The 19,808-nt window shown below is 34.2% G+C and overlaps 1 protein-coding gene across 1 annotated transcript; it reads right to left on the bottom strand.

The window, feature by feature from the left end:
* Window positions 1-693: 693 nt before the first annotated feature.
* LOC130798581 (uncharacterized) lies at window positions 694-16,370 on the bottom strand. The gene is made up of 14 exons (XM_057661632.1): window positions 16,271-16,370; window positions 14,540-15,222; window positions 12,559-12,640; window positions 12,377-12,433; window positions 11,609-11,664; window positions 9,613-9,832; window positions 7,543-7,626; window positions 6,987-7,061; window positions 6,687-6,770; window positions 6,166-6,230; window positions 4,613-4,820; window positions 4,442-4,530; window positions 1,146-1,260; window positions 694-1,058 (listed from the first exon to the last, which is right to left on the bottom strand). The coding sequence occupies exons 2-14, from the start codon at window positions 15,187-15,189 to the stop codon at window positions 1,017-1,019; spliced, it is 1,827 nt and encodes a 608-aa protein (XP_057517615.1). The 5' UTR covers window positions 15,190-15,222; window positions 16,271-16,370; the 3' UTR covers window positions 694-1,016.
* Between the last annotated feature and the right edge of the window lie 3,438 nt (window positions 16,371-19,808).

Here is a 19,808-nt window from a genome sequence, read left to right as displayed (position 1 = left end):
AGTATAAATCTTAATAGTACGTAATGAACAAAGCTAAAATAGAGCTCACAAGCTAAAACGCTAGTTCGAATACATGATTTTAAAAAAAAAAAAACTTTTCTAAAGTTATTAAAAATTGTTTTGACAAATGCTCATTCAAGCGTTAATTATACTCATTCAAGCACCTTTGTACAGTTGCAAATTTTTGTAAAATTTGATAATTGTATCAATTATGTTGGTTATTTAGCATTATGTTTATTCACGAAATCAGTTATAAAATGAATTAATGGGATGAAAGTGCGTCAACCATTATAAATTAATGAAGGTTACATGAAGATTGATAAACATTCATTTTGCTCTTTGATCTCCAAAATTTCTGAAATTCTTGTTCTTTCTCTCACTTGAATACTCAAAGACCTTTATAAACTCTTCGTATTATTTTTCTGATTTTATAATCTTCTTGAATACATAATCATTTATATACTTATTTTGTACTAAATGTGTTAATGTAGTTGTTTGCAAATTTCATCAAGCATTCTCAAGTACCGATATAAGAGCTATTATTCACCCCCAAAAGAAATTAGAAGTACTCTATTTTCAAATTCGCATTTTCCTTCTCTTGTGAGAGCTATTTTTAGAAAAACATAAGAAAAACAAATTTAGTAGTGATAAAGATTTTACCATGAAAGTATGCAGCACCCAGAAAAAAAAACATTGGCAAAGCATAATAATCCAAAAATTTAGGATATAATAAAATTACAAATATTCAGTACCTAACAAGTGCAAATAATACACCAAATGTTGGAATAAAACTTTTTGGGATAATAAACTGCTAACACAAGCCATGAGCACTATTTTTAAGAAAATAGTGAAAGTTCTTACACTATCAAACGCTACTAGGCCAATCAAGACATAACAATACAACAAAACTATCAAAATCTGTCTTCTCTCCATGTATTGTTTTTTGTTTTTTTAGTATGCCACTTCAATCATCTTCCAAAAATCTGAGTTCCAATCGGGAAACTCAATTTATTGGTTCATCTGCTTTCCGGGAATTTTGCTTCATAGTTTTGAGGGAGCTGCATAGAGAACATGACTCAATGATGAAAGATTTTATTCCATAAATTTTACATCGGAAATATGAATGAAGAAATATGTGCACTCACCATGTATAATGCACTAATCATCTTTCCTGCAAACCATCTGCCATGTAGTGCACGTTGCGCATTCATAGCAGCTTGGGTGTTCTCAAATGTCAAGTAAACAAATCCTTCACTGTCCCTGTTCCCAGGAAAAAGAATTCGGGTGAAAAATATATTTGAGAACGAATCTGAAATACGATGATAGCAAGAGACAAGACACTTCAAAGAGATAACTGTCAACACTGATCAGTATGATGTATAAGCAGAGTACTTGTAAGTATAAAATAAGGGAATTCAAAGCCAATAAAGATTGTAGAAGTTATGAACCATAGGAGCTCCTTAATTTAGACTTTTAATACCTAAAGAGAAGGAAATTGACATTGCTACTCCTAAAAAATGTACTTTAAAAACCCCACAAAGGCCTCAATTAGGTTAACAGGATGAAAAAAGAAAACAGGAAGGATAAAGAAAATGTAGGGTAAGGCAGTGCGATGAGCGCTAGAGAGGATGGTGGCTATCAGAGCTAGAAGCAATCAACAGAGTACGGTCAGGGGAAGGGAAGATTGGTAGAGGTATCGGTGTATGTAATTGTTACAAAGATTCAACTACCATAATTGGCCATGGGCACATGTCCAAGTGTCAGATTCGGATAAAAAAAAATGAACCCATACTCTTAGTCTATGCGAGGAGTCAAGCATCAACATCCATGCCAGAACAGAGTATCCAACATGGACATAAGGTAATATGAAGGATCATCAGAGAAGGGTGAGTCAAGAGACAAGTAACATGGGCTATGGGCTGTGGGCTAGCAATATGTCAGATTCAGCCCATAGATGGGAAAATGTAGGGGAGGAGGAATCAATCGTATAAATTTAAGATAATATTGAGTAAAAATTCTATAAATTATGTTACAATGACATCAGAATCCCGCCCTCAAACATCTGCGAAGTGGGTACTTAAAGCTATAACCAATTTTAAAAAAATCGTTACGTTTAAGAAAATTTCCGAACTTTTGCATAACATTAGTTATCTCGACATTTTCGATGTTGAATTCTCCTTCCATATCGTTTCAGTGTTGAATTTGAGTGTACAGAAAGCAAAGAGAAATAAGTTGGGGGCAGTTTTGGAATTTCAATATAAAAAATGTGACGGCATAATAAAAAAGGTGGTGATGAATAGCAGTGCCCAAAAAAGATTTTAGTTTTTCTCATAAGGATGGAGCCTGGTACATAAATTAACATGTCAACGATCCCTACTGGTTGTAACTCCAAGCATTTCCAGGATGAGTAATCAACTTTGACTAAAAAGCAAGACATAAGAGATCCACACTTTATGGTTTTAAAAGTACTAAATGTTCACCAGAAGTACCAATGAATAATTGGTGGTTCATGGTTATGGACTAAATTCAAAGAAATCTTGCGATTAGGAGGTAGGACCAATGAGTTGTTGGTGAATCTGCCAAGGGTTGTCTCTGGACAAAAGTCCCAGGCGATAACTCGTGACTTACAACCTGACGGTTTTCGTTAATTTCTTTGCTGTGTTCTCTTCAGCAGTTTGTTGCCTACATGTCTTGAACGTATGACTACAATACGCACATGGCGGAAAGTTATTTGTTGAGAGAAAAATTGATCGGAAGTTAAATTAATTATGCACTTAATTAGATGTTTTTCATCAAGCAAATTAAGAAATAACACAGAATTTTTTCTGAAGCACTCACAAGTGGAGTTGTTTTTGAGAACAAGTATTTCATTTTCAATAATAGATTTCAATTATAAAATCATACATTATATGATTCAATTATAATATCATAAGACTTCAACAAAATCACGAACAAACAAGTAATTCATTCTAAAATTCTCAACTTGAACTATTTTTGTATAAGGGTTGAACTGACTCAAATCCAAATTTAAATTTTTTGATTCGCCGAACGCTAAAAATGAATCCTATTGAGCCTTCCTCAATCATAGGAATACAAAAGCTTCTAAACCTTGTTTACAAAATCGCAAATCTTTCATTTATCTTTCTCTTGCCAAAGGAATGTGTGATTACATTGTAACTCTTCAATGTAATTCGTGAAGTCATCTAGGCACATATGTCATTAAACACATAAGAAAAGTGGTTTTTGTATGCCTTGTAGTTGTATGTAATCTAAGTTTCCGATTATCATCTTCTGCAAGCTCAGTTTGTGATCATTCATCTATTTAGCAATAAGTGGTGGTTCAAGCACGTTAAGTCTACGGTCAAGGTGAAGAATCAAGTATATCACCAACAAGCTTATTATTGGTGTGTGTTCGTGCCAATTTTGTACAACTTTCAGGTTGTATAATAAAAGTGTATACCCTAACAATCCTCATGAATAGCTCAAAGTCAAGTGAGTTCCCTCTCCATTCACTATCGCATCATGCTGAGATTAATGTTTGGCATCGTTGTTGCCACACCATCTCACCCAGTCTAATTTGATCAGACACCAATTGTTTCATTTCCTTTTCAGATAAAAATTGACAAAAAGGGTACAAATATATCTATTGAGTGTATTTTGAGTGTCAGAGAAATTGGATTTTAAATGACTGGTCAAGAGAACAAGACTGTTCCTAAACGTGGAATCTCAGTTTTAAAAGGCAAAAGGCACATGGAGGCACTAAAGGGTGTTGGAGCCTAAGCACAAGGTGCCAGCGCAAGCTTTTGACAAGCGAACCACACATTTTGTCTCCTTACTTTCTAGAAAAAAGAAAAAAAAGATGATATCAACAAAAGATGCAGAAGCACCGAGAAATTCGCTTACTTTTTAGACTCACAGAAAATCCTTATTTCCCTCCTTTTTGTCTCTATAAAAACAAGACAAAAACCCTTTTTACCTAGTGGCAGTGGAGAAACTGAGAGAAATTCGCTTACTTTAAGACTCCAAGCAAATCCTTATTTCCCTCCTTTTTGCCTCTCTTTGAAAACAAGAAGAAAATCCTTTTTATTTACTACTTTTCCTCTCTTCGATCCCAATCTTTTGGGATTAAGGCTCTACCATTCTTGTTATTCGAATAAGAAAAAACTATTTTTGTCTAGTTGTTCTACGATAGAATTAAAAAGGTTTACACCCAAAGCGCCAAACGAAAAAAGTGCAAATATTGCAAAAATCGTTATGCGGCTTAAGTATCTCACTGAGCCCAGACTAAGAAGCTATTTTCTGGTGCCTCTCTTGGACGCACGCCTAGGCGCACTTTTAAAAACTAAATCTGGATTAACTCAAAACAATAGAAGGTAACAGAACACACTATTCAGTAGGGGTATCAAACATTTAACAAAATCTGAAAGCTGCAAGTTCTTACTTGTCAACAAAGATGTGCCTCACCGCACCATATTTTGCACACTCTTCCTGCACATCCTCTTTAATGTCCAAATCAAAATCAGGTTCAGTCTGGGAGAGAAAAAGAACAGATGTAAGCACAAAAAAGTAACAAACACTTCAGAGAAACACCAAATAAGATGGTCTTAAATACCTCCAGCTTGGGATCAAACATGTTTTTCAACAATAAGCATTCACTGGGAACCCCCACAGTATCAGCAGCTGGAGGAGGAATTCCTCCAAAAGCAGAGACAGCAGGTTGCACGATAGGAGAAACTCCAGGAGCAGCCCCAGGCACCAACATTGATGGCATTGAAACACTAGTGCTATCAGCAGCTGAGGAAGCAAGTGAACCAGGTACACTGCATCATAACATTTGCCAAAAACAGAAATACCAATCAAAAAGATACCAAGAATAGTGATCATTCAAACTTAATTGGCTAGTCTTCTCATGGGCTGACCTAATTGAACCAACACCTAACACAAAAACAGTGGAGTAGTACTCAACCCACAATGTGTTAGGGTTAGAGTAAACATTTTCAACCCCAAAATAACATGCTCTAGAACTGTTCAACACTTCAACTCATTACCTAAGATAATTAAAATCATCCCAAGAACGTAGTGAAAATTGGCCATATATATTTATATATATATATATATATATATATGAAGAAGTTCCAGTGAGAACCATCCTTATTTGAGAACAGGAAGAACCAATCTATTTGACAAAAAAGTGTTACTTTTATATCACAAAGGTGTTACTTTTAAGCAAAAAAAGTGTTACTTTTTTTGTTAAAAAAAGATGATACTTTTCGACAAAAAAGTGTTAGCTTTAAAAAAAATTCTGAACAAAACTCACAAAAAGGTGTTACTTTTTACATAAAAAGTGTTGCTTCTCAGAAAAAAATGTGTTACTTTGTATAATTTGATTTTTGAAAATTTTTCTGACAATAACACTTTTTCACTAAAAAGTAACAATTTTTTTTAAAAAAAAGTAACAATTTTCACTTTTTTGTCTAAAAGTAACACATTTTCTATAAAAAAGTAGAAGCTTTTTATCATGTAGAATGGTTCTCACGGTTCTCATATAAGTTTGACTCTCACTGGAATTTGACCCTATATAAAGGAAAAAATACATATTATTTAGAGAAATGTCAACTGAATATATACACCTTTTAAACATATATGTACACCTTTTGGTAAATGCCCAATTAAATTGCCACCCAAATATATACATCATCTGACCTTTTATGTACACCCATTTTCAGTTTTCAACACTTTAATTTGATTTTCACATGCATGTGAACCAATTAATGTAGTGAAAACTGAAAACAGGTGTACATAGAAGCTTATATGGGTATGAATTGCCACCTTCATTCCCTTCCCAGGCCCTGTTCATAATTTAATATGGGCAGGATACATTGGGTATAATGATGATGAAAAACCATGAAACCAAAATATTCAAAAAAATATGATAGGAGAATATTTTTGTAAAACTCAAAGTATAATAATGGATTCTTTAGGTGACTAGTTTCCGCTTCCAACATGTTAAAGAAACAAAAGATTATGATGGAATTTGGAATTTTTAACCCAACATATCAACAAAACACAAGCCCAATCAACAAAACTTATTTTCTAGCTATGAACTCAAGTCACAATGAGATAGACTATAGGCCCACCAAAATAAATTTGGAAGAAACTTCTTACCTTGTAACATTGCCACTACGATCCAGCTTTAGCATGAGCTGTTGTCGGGAGCTTGCATTTAAAGCCTTTGGAAATTGTACAAAAATGCATCAAATAAATAGTGGTTCTAATTTCAAAACTGTAGCAGATAAGTAAGGCCATTTTTTCTTTATTTTCAAAGGAGGCAAATAATTGCATTCAGTACCTAAAGAAAAAACAGGTTTTGCTTTATTTTCCACATAGGAGAATGATTATCCAATTAAAACGAAAGGGAAATATAAACATGCAATGCAAGCAGTGCAAAAGACTAAAGAGAAGTCAAAACAGCAACAGTTGATGTGTTTATAATAATTGGTCCACAACAAGCATTAAAACCCTTGGTAATTTTTCAATAATTTCACAGTTAAAGTAACTTCCAAGTGACATCATACAGATTACAGAAGAACCTGCTCTCAATCCCTACTTCTAAAAGGCATCAAAAACTTCACATAGAAGAGATTAGTTTATAATAGAGAGGAAAGCAAAATAAGGCAGGTACTCACAAAGCCACCGCCTTCATCATCATCTAAATCACCAGTAGTTGCCCCAGCATCTTGCATTCCAGGTTGGTCAGTAACAGCTGAAACCTGTTTAAAAAAAGAGCAAGACATTCAGATAGTAAATCTTGCAAAATCAAAGGAAATAAACTCAATATCGTTTAAAAAAACCTTGATGAAAAAACAATTTACACCGCAGATATAGGCACAAGTAAAAGCACACACCACACCATTCAACAAGAATTGTAAACAGAAACAGTAGATCATTCAGAGCCAGCATAAGTCGCAAAGAAATATCACAATCACCTTCATAACCCGACCACCAATATCCAATTGTCCGTTGAGAGACTGAGCTGCTTTAGCATCTTCAAGACGTGCAAACTGTGTTAAAAATCACCATGAAACAAGAACGGAAACTTAATGAGTAATGACGAAGAAAAGGCCAAGGCAGCAGTTTAACACTTCAAGCAGATAACAAGTGGAGCAGTTAGGCATAATATCATCTATGTCAACATCCAGTAAGAAGGTGGCAAGGATGGGGAAAGAGTGCAATGTTCTGATGATTCTCAGCCCTTGAACATGAGGAAAAAATGAATAGCAGTCATCGTGAGTGTAATACATAAAGGAACCATGATTCAAAGAAAATCATCACTGTATATCATTTGTTATCACTAAACACTATATGATTTACCTTCACCATACAAAAAATACAATGCCAAAGCTTAACTCCAAAGCCTTTCACCATACAGCCAAGTTTTACATCTTTCTCCCCAAAAGAGGCTAATTATTAGTTGAATGCTCAAATAAAAAATTTGAATGAACGTAAAAGAGATCGACTTTGTCAGCACTGTGATGTAGTTACCTGGATAAAAGCAAAACCTTTGCAAAGACCTGCTTCATCACGAGGTAACTGCACCAACTCTATAGTCCCAAAAGCTTCAAATACCTGGCAAGGAACCAAAAATACATAATATAACAGGTAGATAAATGAAAGGTCTGCATTTAAAAAGCAAAAGGCTACAACAAACTATATCATCAGCCAAAAGGCACACCACAAATATAATATTTACAACAATGAACCAAACAACTACACAAGTTGTACATTAATGAGAATCAATAAGAAATTTATAATTATGAAAAGCAGAAGAGCTTTGATAACAAAAAATCACTTGAATTGTATCACTCCTACTTTCCAACTTGAAGATTTCTGACTGAGAGCTAACTTTGGGATGCTGAGTCATATCAAGTACAAAGCCACAACAGTAAAATCAAATGAAAAAAGATACACAACTTTGCTCCCCACCGATATGCCGTAACCCAATACTAATTTTGCCAGTTACAGCATCCCAAAAGGTCTAGAAGTATATAATATACGAATATGACTCAAACAAAGTAATACAAGTGAAGTCTACAATAAACCAGTTAACTCAAATGATATTCTGGGATAATTACTCGAGGCATAAACCCAACAAATTGATTTACACAGCCCATCAAAATCATGAAAGAAAATTCAAATTTATCATATACTGGAATCAAACAAACAATTGTTTTATCACCTATTTACATGAATTACCCAAACAAATCATTTATTCTCAGAATTCTAGATTCTCTATCTTCTATCTTGTCTCTCCCTCCCTCCCTCCCTCCCTCTTCAATATAACCTAAATGGACAGTATGCTGCTTTGCCAGTGTCATACTAGTTTCAACTTACACAGATCCCATCCTAGTTCATGTTGACCTCATAAAAAAGGTTAGGAATCCAAAGAAACAGATGAGTAACCAATTCAAAGTACTCTGCAGTGGGAGAAACTTTCCTAGATTGCATAAAAACTTCTATCACTGGGATGCTCTGGCTCATGGCTGATTTCCAGGTTTTTTTTCAAAACAATACAAATGCTGCAATTCTCAGGTTTTTACAGAGTCACCAGCAACTCACACTTTAGTTATTCAGTCCCAGAATTAGGTTCACTAACTTGATACTCGCTCATATTCAACCTACAAGTCCCATTTACTTTTATTTGCCGAGGCAACATTTTAACTCTTAATATCTCTAATTATGCTTAATTAAAAATTATAAAATTTTGATATTAAAAATCCTTGCATTGAAACGAATCAAATAAGATCTCACACGACTATGTTTAACTTTTAGATTAAGAATATTAAGAGTGATGATAAGTGAACAGTAACCCAAAAGCAAATGGGACTAATAGGAAGAATAGGAGGAGTACTAAAATTTGGTGGGAACAGAGAATATTGAGGTTAAATAAAGGATAGGGGGATCTGTGGTGAAATTGGACGGCAGAAATCTAAAAGAATGTTTACATGTGCTAGAAGTTATTTCACTCATTTCTCAAGTCCAACACTGATGTCAGAGTTGGCACCAGCAAACTAGCCAATTCCATCCCTTTATCTTAGAGAGAAAATTTTGAAACGGCATTTTTTATATTATACAAACTTGCACCATGAATGATGAATCCTGGAAACTTTTGCTAGATTGACTCAAATCCAGTTTTCTCTTTCAAACCTTTATTCCCATGAATCTTTTTTCTATTTCTAAATGTCTACCTGCTATGGTCAATCTCTAGCCAATATCTCCAAGACTGAAGCCAATAATGTATTCATGGCCTACTCAATAGCTGTACTAGTGCAGTGTATTTCCACAACCCAAATCAACAAATCAGTATCTGTTTTAGATACTTCTTTAGTCATTATTACTTGCCATATTTCTCCCAATTTCTCTCACTTTTAGGAGAAATGTCGCAAATAAAAAGGGGGAAGGAAGCAAAATATGACGTAGATGACCAAAATTTTCAGCAGAGAACTTATATTAAACGAGAAAAAACCTACATGACTACATCCACACAACACGATGCACAACCAGGACAAAAAATTTCAATTGATAGCAACGTATATAAAATGAACATTTTCTTACCACACGGAGCTGATCCTCAGTAATGTTGGGGACTAAATTGCCTACATATAGCCTCCTTGCAGCTCCTGAAGCAGTGAGACCTGCAGCTGTAGTAGAGGTTGACTGGACCAAGTTTTTCTCAGCTTCAGAGGGCTTAACCATGACTGGCTGTCCACGAATAAGTTGCCCAGAGAGTGCAATAGCCATTGGAACTGACATCACATCATAAAACTCAATATACCTGCAGGGGTACGTAATTTGATATAAATAAAAGAAAGCATTCATCAAACGAACTACCATAGCAATCAACACCTCTTCATTCCATGCCATAACAGTATAACACAGAACCAGAATAATGATACACACACATGCACACATTATTTTCAACTAAATAGAACATTACAATTGATGAATGTATCGTTTAACGGATGCAGATATATTGTTGCTGTGCAAAATTGTGAGGGCAGGGGGATTGCAGCAGACTGCAGAAAGATGATTATAATCTAGAAGTAAAATGCCTACATAAAAGATAATTAATGTATCTATCCCTTATCAATTCAAACTGGATAGTTTGGAGTGTACAAAAGATCATGCCTATGTTCTCTGTACAGCTTTTGCTTCGATTAGACAAGTCCATAACAAAAAAAAGTGTATAAATTACTGCATTTTCGAAGAAAACAATCTGCGAAATAAGCATCTTAAGTTCCTATCGGACACAATAACCTAAAAATGATTAGAGATAGCAAGGAATTTAAGAGATAGAATGATTTAAGTAGGAATAAAATAGTAAATATGGATATTGACTGAAATGCTATCAATGTAACAAAACTGATACCATGCAGGCATTGTTGCTTTCATATACAGCTCTTGTATTCTATTTAACAAGTTTTTGGATAAATCCCAAGAGGTTCTTGCTGAATAACCGCAATAGAGGAAAAACCATGATCAAAGCTGAGCACATAAACTAAACAAATATTCTATGCAAATATCCTTTCTAATGGTTACTTGATCTTGGTCCTGTTGGTTTTAACTTATAATCCTCACAAAAGTTATTAATAAGTCCTGTTCGTTGCTACTGTTATTGATCACTCCAGTTCAGCTTCACAGGTTCTTGTTATTTTCATGAAAAGCCTTAATAGCCCTTTCATGTGAAACTCTGGTCACACATATACATGTAGAGACAGGTAAAATACTTCATGTTAACCCTTTTTCCATGCACCCAAGAGAATGGATGCACGTTTACTCTAACACCAAATTATAACAGAACTTGACCAAATATCAACATCAATATAATACGTCCAGCTCTATACTTTTATAAATAGCATGAACTTGGGAAAATCTTGTGCATCTTATTGTAGGGTGCTATTTTGGTAGCTTGGAGTTGGGATAGGAAATAATTATGTCGTATCTCCCCAATTTTGATGTCATCAATGCTCTAGGACTAGAGGTAAATCAAATATTTCTTTGATATTAAAATCCTCCTCGATTGATACCAGTTATAATCTCAAGTTTTTGACAATTTCAGAACTTTTACTCAGAAACAACCGAGGTAGCAGATGTAGCAGAGTGGTTGTGATCAAGGGAATCACACTTCCACAACATCCTCAACCTCATCTCCATTCTTATTTTACTAATCCTCAAAATTTCGAATTGCAGATCACAAAGAAGTTTTGGGTTGAAGAAACATCCAGAGGCCAAACTGATTATCCAGCACTATTCAATAGTTTCTAAAATGAATAAAACAGAAACAGCCTCTACTAGAAGACTAATTTCCAAATCTGATATGAACATTTTAGCTTTCAATATGTTGACTCATAAAACTGAAACAGCAAGGCTAATTAAGGGTTAAGGGGATTAAATTATAGAAACTACAGTCTGCAGACTAAACTACAAGCGAACATAACTAAAACTTTCATGGAGAAAATATAAAGAAAAACTTGGTAAAAAAAAAAGTATTCAATAACATCAAACTAAGATTAATAATAGGCATATATGTTAAACATGCTTGTACGCTTACCCAACTCCCTTGGAACGTCGAGAATTTCGATCCATAATGAGTCGTACATCGCGAACCTGCATATCATCGTCATTAACTCAAAAATTTATTTAATTAATTAAACATAAATAAAGATAAAATAGAATAGAACTCTAAATTTAGAATTAGGGTAGTGGCATGTGGTTAATCCAGCATAAGACCATTATTTGTTGGTGTAAAAAGTTTAAATGATCAATTGAACACTTCCTCATTCCATAAAAATAAACACTCCCTTGGTCCGCTTTTAGCTGTTGCACAAAGACTCTTCACTATTCACATCCCTCCTTTGACCATATTTTTCCTCATATATCAGTGAGATACAAAAACATGCTATCATATAAAAGGTTGCTAAATTTCAGAGCATCAGACATTTTTACATTTTTACATTTTTTTTAACACATCAAAAAACAAGAACCATATTCAAATGCTACAATAAGAGACCAAGTTACAGAAGCACAAAGGCTACAGCAGTTCAATTCGAAAGTATAGAGCCAAATCAAACAGGACCAAGACGTTTTTTAATGCTGAGATTAAATTGCTGTTCTTTCATAATTTTGGAGACATTGACCCCAGACACTAGACACTATGAACCATATCGACAATTCCACATATTCAATGCAAAAGCAAAATGTACAAAAACTGAAGAAGCAAAATATATATGCAGAATACCGACAATTAAACAATTGCCAATTCAACAGCAATTCAATTATGAGTACTGACAAACAAGTAGAACATAATTTAATTTCCCACCTTGCCGGCTCTGGAGAAAAATTCAAAAATGTCCCTTTCATCTGCCCTTAGCGGAAGCTGCAGGTAACATTCAGTACATTCAGCAAGAAATTACATGAAGAAACTGTCAAATATATGAAAGTAACCAAGTAAAAATACGAGCAAAAACATGAAAAATAAAATATTTATGAGAAATAATGTGCCTGATAAGCAAAAACTGTCCTCTGATCTCGTTCAGGGTCAACCTCTGGTTCTTCTGCTTCCTCCCTCTTTACCTTGTGACGTCTGCAGAAAAAATAAACTAATTTCATCAATGAAAAGCCAGAAAAAAAAAAAAAAGGAGCAGAAACCGAGACCAACACTTAATTGGGTCAAAACCTAATAAGAAAGAGTCAAGTCCTAATCCAAATGATCTTTGTAACATAAAAAACCATCAGACCAGCATGGATGTTTAAAACTATTATAGCAATTAAGAGATCTTGAAATAGCAGCATTGTGATCCACTACTTGCATTAAAGTCGAACCATGCCCTGCAGCGAACTGCAGCAAGTTATTGGAGGTAACAAAATTTGCAAATAATCAAAACTACTACTAATATCATGCTGAGGTAGAACAAAATTTGACAAACCTGTAAAAACATAGGGATTATCAACAGCATTACAAAAGAAGAAATTTAAAAATAAATTGCTAGAAAACATGACTGCTGGAGGCAGCTTTTTTGTAAAGAAAAAAATTTTCGGGCAGGAGAGGGCCAAGAAACAATCCATTGCATTTCTAATCCATATGTAACACAGAAAAATGTTCCCCCAGACAATTTAAACAAGCAGCAACAAATCTGCCACAATTTTTAACTATTGAAAATCAATCAGCAAACATAAGGGGTGAAAGACAAGCTTCACAAAATACATATAAGAGAAAGATAATAAAGATTCACAGGGGAAACAGTGAGTATGGCGGTCCAACCAGAAGAATATAAGTATTGTCAATATGCCCATGGAAACACCCAGCAGGTGACAGAAACGCCACTATTAAGTGAGTCATTGTGGATTGAACAGGGAAATCTTTGGACTACCTAAATCGAAGAGACTACACATAAGAAAAACACGTATTCTATAGCCCAAGGATTGATGTTAAGTCATTAAACATTTAATTGAACTTAAAATTCCTGCAAAATTATTTGATCAGTCATCCAAGTGAATACTGCTAATCCCCAAGGAAACAGAAGTGCTTCTCCTAAGCAAAGCCCATCACTCCCTTAACAGCATGTCTGCAACACAATAAATGTAATTAAGCAACTGTGGCGAGAGGTGGAGGATAGAAATATTCTTAATAAAACATCATCCTAAAGCCTCCAATACAGAATCCCAACAGCAAGACTTCTCACAAAATCCCTGGGAGTTTAGGAAGTTCATTAAAACCCATAGCTTGATATCCAGAGCCTGGCTCATTTGCCAGAATGACCATCTGAAGACTGCTTTAGCATATCTGCAGTTCCCAGAATCTAGCTTTCAATACCAGAAATATACTTACCATCAAATGCACATAAGTCATAACAAAAAAATCCAACTGTTATAGAGGTACATTCACGTAAATATGGCTGCAGCACCTTTTGCAAGTTCAACTGGGAGAGAACAAAAGCAAAAGGTCCAACTAGAGGGGCGTGGGAGCCTCAAGAATACAGCAGTGCACCAAGTAGAGAAAAAAAATACCATGAACCCTCACTGAATGATATGATGAGGAGCTAAGAAGAGAAGTGACAGTTAAAAAAGCAATAGAACAAGTAACAAACTCAAAAAAGAATCACCAATTGATGAGCATAAACAAATGTACCGAGTTATACCTAACTCATGAAATAGTTTTTTTTTTCTACAAAAAGTAGCATACATACATCACTACATAAAGGCAAAAAGTTCATTGGATTAGTCTGACATAACAAACAGCATAATTGGAATGTAGAACTTGCTGAAATGTTGGCCAAAAAATATATTACATAGAGAAATAACTTGATGAAAAGTTACTAGCAAGAACCAAAAAATAATCAGAAGTAGGCCATCTGATTGAAAAATATATATGTGCATCTGACTGAAAAATATATATGTGCATACGTCAAAATAGATATTTCAATTACCACTAAAAGCAGCAAAATAAACTCTTAATAGTCGATTATTTTTTGAAAAATGATACCTGCTTTCTTTTTCACGTAAATCTCTATCATAACTCCTTTCTCTATGTTCTCTGTCCCTACTCCTCTCAATAAGTTCCCTGTCCCGGCTTCTTTCCCTGTACTCCTTGTCCCGAGTCCTCTCTCCATCCTCCCGGTGCCTAATTGAATGACTCCGGCTACGTCGATCACGCTCACTTCTACTTCTCTCGCTCTCCTTCTCACGATCACGTTCTTTCCTTCCACTATCACGATCTCCTTCTCGTTCTCTTTCCTTCTCCCTATCCTTATCTCGGTCACGATCCCTCCCATTTCTCTCCTCCCTCTCACTTTCTCTAATTCTATCCTTGTGGCTACTTCTACGCCTCTCCCCATCCTTATCAATCCTTTCTTTTTCTCTATCTCTTTCTCTTTCTCTAGATCGAGATCGATGTCTGGATGAACCTTTCTCTCTATGATTGTCCTGATCACGATCTCGCCCATCATCTCCCGACCTAGTGCGCCTAGATTTTCGATCTCCATCATCATCTTCACCCCTACGCCGAGAGCTTCGGCTGCGATCCTTTTCCCCTGATTTTACCGGTTCATCACCACCGTTAACAGCTTCCTTTATTTTCTCAACCTCGGGATTTTCTACCGTCTTCTCTAAATATTCATACTCATCAAAATCCATGATTCTCACTCTTCAAAGCAATGCAACCAAAACCTGTCCAGCCAAAAACAAACAGGGTTAGCTTTAGCTTATAATGAACTTCAACTTCTAAAATGTAAACGTAATGAAATAGCTAAATATAGACATTAATAAATTATCAAATATAGCATTAAAAATAAACCTCAGGCTCCATAAGTAAAACACGTTTAAATAGCTCACACAAAAAAAAAAATCAATGCATTATGAACACCTAGGATAAATGAAAACCTAAACTTGCATATTACAGTTGAGTAAAACCTAGAAATCTCAAATAGGGTCATAGATTAAGCTAATAAAGAGCAATAAAACCTATTGCTTTACTAAGATAATCATGGCTTAGTTTCCCCTTTTCTTTTAGGTAGCTATGACCTCTGCAACAACCACCCAAAAACTACCAGCAAGGAGGTTTGCTATCTTGGCTTTCCCTTCAATGTCTGACATTAAACATAGACTTTTTGCGATAACATGCCCCTAATCCTCACATCCACAAGAAGTTTTTATTCAATATAGAAAATTCTCAAAAAAAAAAAAAGCTTAAATTCCGCAGAATTAATCATATTTTAAAGTTTGTACTAATTCCATTTCAAAATAAAGATCAATATTTGAAAATTTGTACTAATTTCATTTCAAAACAAAGATTCATACTAATTGAATAATACAGCAAACCCAGAACTAGCAAATTAAAAACACAAGTCGACATTAAAAAATCAAGTGAAACTCATTACCAATAAGTTCACTCGGTACTGATAAACACAATTAATTCAATAATAAACGCAAATCTAATAACACGAAGATTATCACTTCAAAAAAAACAATATAAAGATTCAGAAATTCTAATGGAATAACAAAAACAAAAAGTACAATGTATGCAGTAATTCAACATAGAAGTTGAAACCCTGGTTGAACATAAAAGTTGAAACCCTAGGCAAAAATAATTTTGAATAAAAGTGATACAAATTTCAGCATAAAAAAAAGGAGAAAAAAATTAGGGTTTGAAATATTTACAAGTGTATAGGAAATCGCTAGAAAACAAATCAAGAAAAACAATGGCGAAGATAATTACCTCAAAAGTTAAATAGAGAGGGTTTGAGAGATGCGATAACGAAGGAGGCGAAGAGCAAGAACATATGAAAATAAACAAAAGTTATAACAAGTCGTGTATTTATAAATGAATCATATTCCCTCCTATTCAGAATAATTGTCCAATAATCTTATTTGGTTGGGTACAGATATTAAAAGCGGGATGGGTCCACCAAAAAGATAGTAGTTGGAATTTTTTAATTGATTGAATTAATTGTTAATGATTCTCTCTTTTTTGTTAAATAAAGTAGATAAAATTGAATTTTGGAGGGAAAATTGTATTTCACATTTACAATAAAATTAATTTACAATAATACATTTTTGGGGTTTTTAAATTAACAAACCATAAAGTACTTAATTTAAATTACAAAAAATTACATAAACTAAATTACACATTACAAATTGAAAAAATAAACTAAGTTTTCAATTCTTCCCTGATTTCTTCGACGTTTTTGAAAGGCAATCGAAAACGAACAACCCTCTCGCCACATGCACATGCGGATTTTAAATCTTTCATTGACTTCAGATTTAAAAAAAATAAATAAAAAAAAAACAAACAAACAAACACGGTATGCGTTAAGTGTTCAAAATTGATTAATTAGCTACGAAAAATATGAACTTTTTGATTTTAAAACGAAGCCATCAAATCAACTGAAAGACAGCAAGTCAGTAACATCAAAGACAAAGAGACAACAATTCCACACAGCAAGTCAGTAACATCAAAGACAATAACCCAAATTTTTCAGATTGGTGCCAAGTAACAAAATTCAGAGGTAGCAGCTATATAATAATAGCCTTAAATAACGAATTCATCACCACTAATTAATTTACATCAACCAAAATTGAAGTACAACCATGGTAAAAACAAAAGAGCTAGATAATTTTACTAGGAATTAAATAATGCATGAACTTTTATCGTCAATCAACAGTAAAGGGAAGTCAGCACACGGGATCATCAATGACATGGCAAAGAAGTACGTTGTGAATAGGAAGACAATAGGAAGGATATGGGGACAAATAAAGGATCAACAACAAAAGAATCAATTTCCAATAAATGTCAACAATAAGAAGAAAGGCAAGAAGACATGGAATGAGATTCCCTTTGATGACACAAAGTTCAAGGAACTTGAAAAGACGAAAAAGACAAGTCAAACTGCTTGCAAGGGCCATGGGAGTTAGCCAAAGCACAGTTTGGAGATGGAAAAAACAAAAATACATTCGAAAGCACACCAATGTAATCAAACCATTGCTTAATGACAAAAATAAACTCGACAGGTTTATTTTTTGTCTTACAAGCCATTTTAGATGAGCACACAAGCAACTTCTCGTTTAATGACATGTCAAATGTAGTGCACATAGATAAAAAGTTATTTTACATCAAAAAGACACAACAGACATATTATCTCACACCCGGGGACGTAGAGCCACATAGAGAAATCCAATCAAAACGATTTGTGCCTAAGATCATGTTTATGTGTGTTGTTGCTAGACCAATCTTTTATAATAAAGGTGAGTTGATTTTTGATGGAAAGATAGACATATTTTCTTTTACACACGAAGTTCAAAAAACAAGAAGAGAGGAGAGCTAGAAACCAAACCCATACAATCAATCACTAAAATACACACGAGAGATATGATTGTGCACAAGATACTCCCAGCAATTAGAAGTAAAGGGCCAGCACATTTAAGCAAAACATATACATTCAACAGGACAATGCTGAGCCACACATTTTAGACGATGACATAGTGTTTAGAGAGGCAGCAACACTTGATGGATTTAGTTTCCACTTAGTGCAACAACCTCCTAACTCACTAGATATGAATGTGTTAGACTTAGGATTTTTTAGGTCAGTACAAGCATTGCAGCATAAAAAATCAACATACAATATGCACAGTTGGTTATGGCAGTGAATGCAGCATTTGAGAGTCTACAACCAAATGCATTGAAGTTTGTAAGGATCACTTGGGGGTACGAAAGAAAATATTTACGAAACACTTCGTTATTTGGACACAAAGGTGGGTCAAAGTACGTTTGAGGTCATCTTATTTTACTTGGGGATTAAAGATGAACAATTTTTTCATCAACATCATTTACCAACAGCACAAATAGAATTACCAGCAACAATAGAATGGTCATCACCAACAGAAACAGAAACTCCAGCAACAACAGCAACACCATTAAGAACAAAAACACCAGCAACAACAGAAACTTCAGCACTAACAGAAACTCTAGCAACAACAGAAACACCATTAATAACAGAAGCAACAACACCAACAGAAACACTAGCAAGATAGAAACAACACCAATAACAGAGAAAACAACACCAACAGAACCAGCAACAGTAGCATGAACACAAGTAGCATATACATACGACATATATGAGTATACTTTTGGGTTACATGTTTATACTCACTTTTGGATGAACTATGTTAGGTAAATGTTTACGTATAAACATGATGTAGCAAAAAAAATCATCAAGTTGTTTAACCATAAACATTTAAATGAAAATGGCAGCTTCAAAAATTTATTGATGACTTCAAAAACAAAATCGAAAAATAACATAAACTCAAAGAAAAAATTGTTCTCATCATATATACCCCAAAAATCTTAGTGATTGCCTCCTGAATCTGGTAAGAACATAGCCTCCTAAACATGATGTTTGGTGGCTCATGAACTGAAAACCCTAAATTGGTGGCAAAATAAGTTGATTTAGGGTTTTTGGAGCTATAATCAAATGTTTACCCTCAAAAAAATCATATGGCAAAAAAATCAGAACATCAACACAGACATGCATACCATTAAAAACACAAACAAAAAATCATCATAAGTCAAAAAGGAAAGATGTATCCATATAAGAGAATGGTTCTCCAACATCAAAATCAGACACTAAATCATCATCCAGTGATTCTTCATCTGAAGAAGAGAACAAGTTCTCAATATAAAGATCTTGAAGATTTAGTTGTAAATCAAATAAACCCTTAGTTTCTTCATCCTAAGAAGTTAAAGTTCTTCCCCAATTAAGATTTGTTTCAACAGAGCTCATAGGAGATGGAGGAGCTTGATTGTAGAAGTCAAACAAAGGATTAGGAGGACCAAATAGGTCACTGTCTTGGGATGAAGACAACCAATAAATATAAGAACTTGGTGACTCCATATTTGAAAACCCAGTAGCATACACAAAAAAAAACCAAGATTTAAAAAAACTCCAAACGTATTACGGTTTCAATCGAACACCAGAAAAGAGAGAAGGGAAGGGAGATGTTGAAGGAAATGAGACAATTGATATGAATTTGCCAAATAAGAAAATGGGACAATTACACTGAATAGGAGGGAGTACTCGTGAAGTTTTTATTTATTCAATTATAAAATATTGTCTTTTCTTTTTTTTAATGAAAAATTGTCTAGAATAATCCAACCAATTCATGATTTTCCTACAATAATTTCATCTATTGATTTGCCATAAATAATCCCAATTTTGAGAGGTATTTTCCTAAAGAAAACCTGGTAACCGGATGACTTG

The sequence above is a fragment of the Amaranthus tricolor genome, chromosome 1 (genome assembly GCF_026212465.1).
Source record: "Amaranthus tricolor cultivar Red isolate AtriRed21 chromosome 1, ASM2621246v1, whole genome shotgun sequence".
Lineage (NCBI taxonomy): Eukaryota > Viridiplantae > Streptophyta > Magnoliopsida > Caryophyllales > Amaranthaceae > Amaranthus > Amaranthus tricolor.
Note: the sequence above shows the minus strand (reverse complement) of the source record. Positions and strands in the feature narration are given on the sequence as shown.